The 8889-nt window shown below is 26.7% G+C and overlaps 1 protein-coding gene and 1 pseudogene across 1 annotated transcript; one reads left to right on the top strand and one right to left on the bottom strand.

Annotated features, from left to right (window-relative positions):
• Nucleotides 1-1311: 1311 nt before the first annotated feature.
• LOC107032713 (ethylene-responsive transcription factor ERF109-like) lies at nucleotides 1312-2344 on the bottom strand. Its single transcript, XM_015234289.2, has one exon. The coding sequence runs from the start codon at nucleotides 2316-2318 to the stop codon at nucleotides 1611-1613; it is 708 nt and encodes a 235-aa protein (XP_015089775.1). The 5' UTR covers nucleotides 2319-2344; the 3' UTR covers nucleotides 1312-1610.
• A 1570-nt stretch (nucleotides 2345-3914) lies between these two features.
• Nucleotides 3915-4610, top strand: LOC107001467 (annotated as a pseudogene).
• Nucleotides 4611-8889: the final 4279 nt, after the last annotated feature.

Genomic DNA, 8889 nt, shown 5'->3' with positions numbered 1-8889 from the left:
CATTCTTTGGTAAATATTTTTTGACAAATATCCCAAATTCCCAGATACTAGTTTTTCTAGTATTTGAGCCAAATTTCATTATTTGGGATCTTTTGAAAATTAAAATTTTACCCCAAATCTTTATCTTTTACAAAAAAAAAATCCTTTATATTTGTTGCTTACGTTGTATTACATAATTTTTTACGTTAATTCCAAAATAGTGATGAAATATTCGGTGAGTGTTAAATGATAATATGATTATTAATAAATGACAAACAATCAGCTTAAGATAACAAAGTCATGTATTTTATCTACTTCACGATGTACGGAACGATACTCGTTGCACTCACTCCAAATACCACATTGCTCTAGTGTTATTGACGCTATTTGTTATTATTGTAACAAAGATCCATGACTTATAATATAAATTTATAATTAATTTTGATATTTTTAATACTTATGGATATAAATTATATTTTTTAAAAAACTAAAATATATTTTTCAAATATTATGATTAAACACGTGGTGAAATTTCACTCAAATTTTGACTAAATGCTAACTTAAATCTTTTCTTCGTTATAAAGAAAGGACAGAGGAGTATTAAAGTTGAAAAGTAAAAATCTTGTAGATTGGTCTAAGAAAAGACAAAACCAACAAAACATCAGGTGCATGTCCGTACACGTTGTAGCGTCAACAATACCGAGTTGACTTAACTTTTTCTCTATCCATTTTTCCATCTTATTGACTCATGGCTGTCCATTCTATTTTACTTTTCAATTATTTTTAAAATAATATATTTTTATAATTTTCACATAATATATTTAATGCTATTAAATTTTTTTAAAAAAATATTACATATAAATAAAGATCAATTATTTTAAAAAATTACTTGATTAAATTTCATATTAAGTGAACATCAAACAAATAAATTAAAATGAAGAAAGTATTATCCCCATTAAATTAGTGATGTTTAGCATTAGATTAAGTAAATGATTTGATAAATAAATCATTGATACTGAAGATAAAATGTTAAACCATAATTATCTTTTCTTGTTTGATTAAAAATGACATGTAAAAATAAATAGAAATTAAAAATAAACAAATGAAATACTTATTCTCATCGATTTTTAAATGATTGGATTGTGCTAAATTTACAAGTGTTGAAAAATTCTTTGAATATGTTAGGTGATTCATATTTTTTGAGTTAATTTAATCATAAGTAGTAGTTCTATTATATCATAGATACCTGTCAAACTCTATCTATCCGTGGAAAAAGAATAATACATATGATATTTTGTGTTCAAGTCACCCTAATCCAAAATCATAGTGAAATTGATAAATTAGTATATAATAAAGTATGGTCTGAATGTCAGAGGATAACCTTATTACTCAATACTCCTCCTGGTGTGAACACTGTTAATTTGTCAATATTTAACTTCAACTTATGCACGTTTCATTCATTAAATATATTTAATTTCGTTGAAGTTGGTACGGTTAGGTGCCATCAAAATCATCAGGTGATTTTTCTCTCAGTTTGTCAAAACTCCAGTATGTCGCCTAACTATTTATGTCACAATCTTAATTGAAAAAACAAATTTAATTTGATACTGAAAGGGCATGCAAAATGCTTCCTAGAAGCTATGAGCAATATAGCCATTAGCAGAATCAGATGATTCTCTATAAAGATAATGTTGAATTTCATTGTCCGAATTCATCAATTGATTCCAGAACTCTTCTTCTTCTGTGTTCATTCCTTGTTGTAACTGCGAGGGCGCTGATTGTTGTTGTTGTTGTTGTTGTTGTTGTTGTTGTTGCACTTGCATGTGTGTATTATTATTATTATTATTATTATTATTGTGTTGTTGAATTGATGTGTAATCTGTAAATGAGAAATTAAGCTTAGCTCTTGGACCTCTAAATTCAATAGCTGCTCTGTCATAAGCTCTAGCTGCGTCCTCAGCTGTAGTAAATGTTCCAAGCCATACTCTAGCTGCCCTTCTTGGATCTCTAATTTCCGCTGCCCATTTTCCCCATGGTCTCTGTCTCACTCCTCTGTAATTCTTCTTCTTCTTTTTCGTCTTCCCAACAATGTTTAATGCCTTGTTGTTGTTAACGCCAGCTGCAGCTGATGAGGTTGCAAAATAGTTGCAGCCTAAACAACCATTTATTTTGCAGAATTGACAACGCTCTGTTTCTTCCGGTACGCGAAACAAGGGCGGCGACATACTACTCGTACAAGGTAATGATGGAATTGTTGCAGCACCAGTAATCACATTGGTTAAAGCAGCAACCATGATTGAAAACTCTTCTTCACCACTAAGTTTTGTTGACCTCTGCATTGTTGAAAAAACAGAGAAAATGTTTGGTCTTTGGATGGTTTTTTTTTAAAAAAGTAACTTATATAGTTGAGAAATGAAGATGAGTACACTTATTGTACACGGGGTTTGATTTTTAGCTTAGCTGACATCTTCACGTGGGTAATAGTTGATGACGTGGAAGAAAATGGAGGGCGTTCACATGGTGAATGTGGACCATCTTATAAAAGGGATGACGTAATGTCTTACATTACACAAAGAAGGGTAATTTTGGAATTTAGGGAAGACAGGGGACTGTTTGGCAGTCAAATAGATCATCCTGTCACTTTGAGGATAAATATATAAAGTAGTATCAACTTTTGGTTCATTCATATACCTACCTACTTATCAAATTTTATTATTTCCCTCCTCGTGTTTTTATTTATGCATAGTATAAAGTTTATTGAATATTTTTAAAGTCCACCATTAGGAATTAGGAGTATAGGCTATTTTAATATTATGAAAATAAAAAAAAAATAGAGGAGAGTTTGATAAGATTTGATAGAAAGAAATATGAAAGAACAAAAGTTGATAACAAGTTATGTGCAGGGGTATTTATGATTTGAATAAAAATCAATTCAAATTTAAAAATTAAATTAAATCAAATTTTTTTATATGATTTGGCTCATTTTTACATTTTTAAAAATGGATAATGTTTCATTTGTTTTTGACTTTGTTACCAAAAAATTCAAAAAAAAGAATTGAACTGGCCGATAAATTATATAAACATATTTATAATTATACATATATGATATATTATTTTTATGAATTATTTATATATATATATGTGTGTGTATGTATATAGATAAGTTTTTAGCAAAATTTATCTATAATTTATTTATGAAAGCAAATACACCTAAAATAAGAGCATTTATATCTTTAATTTCATGTATATGAGTGTTTATGACAACTTTTGGTTGGACAAAAAGTATCACTATCTCTTCCTTGTCTAGGCCAAAGTAGTGGATTGAAAGTTTTACTTAGAGTAAATTCAATATTCGAAAGTTATGTCATACTAATTGTTATAACTATTTATCTTTTTGAAATTAATTATTATATTTTTTTCTTTTGAATGAATCATTTCTTTTATATTTGTGTATGATTAGTAATGAATACCCAGATTAAATCAAAATCAATAAATAATATTTTTAAATTTATTTAATAATTTCAAAATCAATTATTAGATTTAGTATTAAAATATAAACAATAACAGATGAAAATGGAGCCACAAAACACTCTCGTGCATATAGATTTGGTCCTCTTTTCTTCCAAGCGACAGGAGGACCTGTTTGTCTGCCAACTGTCCCCAGCTTTTGTCTAATGGTCTCAGCAAAATTACCCCTATATCATCATCCTCTCATAACTGTCGTAAACAATCACCGTGTGAACACTCTCTTTCCTGCCATGTCATCAAACTTTTCATGCCATGTCATCCACAAATCTAAATCCCACGTGCACATAAAATCAAGTTAATTTAATTTGAATATATGCCAGCTAAGCTAAAATCAAACCCGTGTAAAATGAGTGTTTAATAAAAGCAAATAACTTATTTGAACAACAAACACCAAAGTTTTCTCTGCTTTTTTTTTTCTTTCAAATTTCAAAGATGCAGAGAAATAATCAACAACAAACAGATTCAATGAACAAACAATCAAAATTCAGCGATGAAGAGGAGTTTTCAATCATGGTTGCTGCTTTAGCCAATGTGATTACTGGTGCTGCAACAATTTCGTCATTACCTTGTACGAGTAGTATGTCTTATTCTATTGAGCAACATTTGTTTTGTGTTCCGACCGAATCAGAGTGTTGTCAATTCTACAAAACATATAAATGGTTATTTAGGCTGCAACTATTTTGCAACCTAATCAGCTGCAGCTGGTGTTAACAACAAGATTGTTGGGAAGATGAAAAATAATTACAGAGACCATGGGGAAAATGGGCTGCGGAAATTAGGTATCCAAAAAGGGCAGCTAGAGTATGGCTTGGAACATTTACTACAGCTGAGGACGCAGCTATTGAATTTAGAGGTCCAAGAGCTGAGCTTAATTTCTCATTTACAGATTACACTTCAATTCAACAACACAATAACACTACTTCATCTTCTTCACCACTGCAAGTGCAACAACAGGGAACTAATACAGAAGAACAATTTTTGATGATTTTGGACAATGAAATACAAAATTTTTTATTACGATGAGTTTCAACGGAGAATCTTCTGGTTTTGCGATCACACTTTTAATTAAAAACAGGAATTGAAAAGGAAAACAGAAATTTTAATACTTGCATTTTTGTTCCCAATAGTTAGGTACCGTACTAGAATTTTGTACGGAGAATATTACAAGTGGGGTCCTACCAACTTCAACGAATATATACATTTTTAATCAACAAAAGGGACGTGCAAACATTAAAGTAAGTTAAATATTGGGAGTATATTTGATGCATTGACAAACAATGTTCACATCACACCAGGATAAGTAAACTTATCCACTGGCCATTCAGACCTTACTTTATTATATTGTTATATACTTTTATCATTTTGACTAGTTTTTACGATTTGGATGACTTGAATTACATGGAGTAGTTATCTTTAAATGGCACACATTATCATATTTATTATTCCCATAGTTTTTTTACTCCCATCTTTCTATTCTTACATGATATAAAAAATTTTAAAAAAATAGATAAATTCATCTTATGATTTTAAAATAAAATTATGTCAAAGGTACAAAATTATCGTCCTTTAAACATGAGACATTGACAATTGAAATTAAAATGTTACAAAATAAAATAATTCTTTTTTAAACAGAGTCATTCTTTTTTAAAAGCAAGAGTATTAGATATATAAGAATGCATCTTAATTAATTATGATTTAAAATATTGTCGGTCAATCTTATGCACATTTATATATGTATGTGTAGAATTTTTATTTAAATTACATCCTTAAATTATTTTTCTTATCACAAAATATTCCTCAATTATTTAAAATTTGACAACTTTCATCATTTTGTTAAAATTTGTCAAAAATTATCAAATTCTTCACAATATGTACGACTTACACTAGTCTCAACAAATTACACTCACTAAATCACTCCAATAAATCAATTTTGTTCATTCTCAATTTTTTTTAGTAACAACATTTTGCATTATCTTTCTTTCAATTAGCAATTTTATTTTTATTTACTTTTTATTTGATTTGATATCAAAAAATTATCAATGGAAATGATTTCTCTCAAGTGAATCTGCAAAAAATGGTGTTTGATAGGAGACTTTTACTTTTATTAATGAAAAACGAAACTTGAGAACTTGAGATTAATATTAGTTGAATCTTGATCACTTCAATTTATGAATACACTATGTTTGGATCATTGTTATCCATTGTATTGTATTGTATCGTTACTATACCTACAATGTTTATTTTGATTGTTACTTAAAATGTATTGTATTGTATTGTTAAATTTCGTTGTTACGTAACAATGAAAACACCCCTATTTTATGGAACAACCAGTTTGGTGTGTTCCCATTGTTACATAATTTCTTTTTCCAATTATATATTTATATAATATTTCAAAATTCTATTTTACCCTTTATCTTAATTATTTAAATCTAATCAAACCTCTTACCCTAGAATAATTAGGATATTTTAGTAAATTTATAAATTACAATACAGTACAATACGATCAAACCATACTATTAAAATGTTATTAAACAACAACAAACAATACAGTCTAGCCAAACATTGTATCTACCATACAATACAGTTTAATAGAGTACAATACAATACAATACATTATGAAACAATGGGTAACAATGATCCAAACAAAGTGATAGACTCACATCGTCCTAACATTATTTTTTTAATAGCAAACATGAGTCTCAATTTTTATTTATTTTTTTGGATTCTTTTTCCAACCGGTAATAATATTCTAGATTTTTTTATGAGAATAATATGAATTGCATGAAATTCGCTATTCTTTTTGACAAAGTTTGATAGAGGGATGAAAGTTGTTAATTTTTAAATACTTGGAGGATGTTTTTTATTTTGTTAAGAAGAATAATTTAATGATGTAGTTTAAGTTGATGATATAGTTTAAGGATGTTTTTAGCCAAAAACTCTATCAATATACGTCCATTAGTTGGAGAGCATAGATACTAGTTGAGGTTAAGTTAAAGAGAGTGTTAATGTATTATGTCTAGGATATAAGTGAAATTTGAATATGTATGCACATAATACATTTTACTTAGCGGTCGTTTGGTAACTGAATAAGAATAAGATTCAAGTTATACATATATTAATTTTCGTATAACTTATGGCGTTTGATAGATAGATAGGAAAAAAAGTTATACACGTATAATTAAAATAATATTTGATTGACAATTTAGAATCTCGCATAACTAATTCATATATAAATTACGAGTGATTTGTTTAATGTTTTATACGAGATAGAATGTAAAATAATTAATGCATGTATAACTAATACGTGCATAAAATATCATATAAATTTACTCATAATTAATTCCTACATTATTAATATCCGTATAATTTTAACCAACTACAAAACAACCCTAAAATGTAAGCAATAAATAACAATCATAAAAAATAACTTTAAATTTCACATTACACGTAGAAAAGGATTATTGTACTTCTCTTTTCTACTTATATAGAAGAGTTTTCAACTTTCAACATGGCTATTTTTTTGCCGTATTTAAGAAAACTTAAGGGTAATTTGGTCCAATATTTAATACTTTTCTAATGTTAATACTTAAATAATATTGTACTTTGTTTTTTTTAGTTGTACTTTTAAAATTTTGGACGTAAAAGCCCTTCCATGTTATACTTCTCAGCCGCAATATTTGCCTATACTCCATGCATGCGGGCATTCTTTTTCTCCAATTTTTTTTAAAGAATTTAATGCGTGTCAAATAATTATTGGTGTGTGATTATTTTAAGTAATTTTCCTATGTAGTCATTCATATTTGGAAAATTACTTAGAAATATCACTTATGTTTATTTTAAAATTATAATATCATCCAATTTTATCTATTTTTCTCAAAATATATTTGACACAAAAAATACATTATCTCTCTCTTATTAGGATGTCATGTCACATTATTTATTTATTTATTAGTAAAAAAATATGCTTTAAATTTATTTAAACATTAGGTTGCAATATGTTCTTTCAAAAAAAATTATTTTTTATTTATATTTTTTAAAAATATTTTATTTTTTAGATATATTAAGATAAATTTTTAAAATGAATTAAAAAAAAAGTACCATATTTCTACAACTAACTACTAACTGAGTGTTTTAACTATTTTTTTAAATAAGTTTTTTTAATTTTTTAATGATAATTATTATTTTTTACTATAAGTTTTTCAATTAAATTTTTAAATAATAATTATAGTTTTTTATGGTGCACTTTTTCTTCTCCTATTTAGATAGATATTTCTATATTCCATTTTATTGAAGTATTCCCTAAAATCACTGAAAGTGTGATAAATATAAATAGATATTATAATTTTTTTAATAAAATAATTCAATTTTCAGTTTTCATTTTTTGACCTTAAAAATTGAAATTTGAAGTATATAAAGATCTTTCATTTTTTTCCCATAATAGTCATTACTGTTTATATTAAAAAAAAAACAGTTCAACTTCATTTTTTTCCTTTAAAATTAAAATGGAGGCATTTAAAAATCATCCACTTTTAGCCGTTACAGTTTTTCGTAACAAAAGAACTTTTATTTTCTATTTAAAATAGTTATATTAAAATTCCTATTTTTTTAATTGTACTTTTAGAGCATATTTAAAATGTTTTTTTTGAAAAATTAAAATTTTTGAATATTTGTGGTGCTGACATGTGAGACTTTTTAATTCTCCTATTATATATAGAGAGATTTTTTTAAAGAAATAGACAAACCCACATACTATACTCAGTAAAAAAGTTATATTAAGAACTGTACTATGAGCTCCTCTTGTTCTTCAAGAAAATATGTGGTTCCTACGGTTCATTAAAAGAATTAGAAAAATATTAATAATAAATTAAAAATGTGACATGACACCTTAGTAGCAGAGAAATAATGTATTTTTTTGTGTCAATTATATTTTGAGAAAAATAGACAAAGTTGGGTGATATTGTAGTCCTAAAATAAACATAAGGATATTCCTATGTAATTTCCCAAACATGGGTGACTATCTAGGGAAAATACTCTGATTACTCTCGAAAATCAATTTGACTTATTTTCAAAGGTAATTAGATCATATTAATTTGATATTTTAAACAAAAAAATTTAGATATTCTAAAACTATATGAAAAGTACTATAAATTACTATTTTTTACATATTAATATGATGAAAAAATACGTCTTAAAATGTTAATAAAAGTTTTTATAGTTTGATTCTAAAAATAGAAACCATGACAAACAATACCGGACGGAGGGAGTATTGTTCAATGAGGAAGCAAGACATCTACAACGTTAAGGTGTTTTTTTCTTCAAAATTCAAGACAGCTTCAATAGTGACTTTGTGTGTATATATATATATATATATATATATATATA

Source organism: Solanum pennellii, chromosome 10 (assembly GCF_001406875.1).
Source record: "Solanum pennellii chromosome 10, SPENNV200".
In the NCBI taxonomy this organism is placed as follows: Eukaryota; Viridiplantae; Streptophyta; class Magnoliopsida; order Solanales; family Solanaceae; genus Solanum; species Solanum pennellii.
The sequence above is the reverse complement of the archived record's forward strand: the minus strand, read 5'-3'. Positions and strand labels throughout refer to the sequence as shown.

Coding starts and splice junctions, on each gene's coding strand:
- LOC107032713 (XM_015234289.2), bottom strand. CDS start 2,318: ATGCAGAGGTCAACAAAACTTAGTGGTGAAGAAGAGTTTTCAATCATG.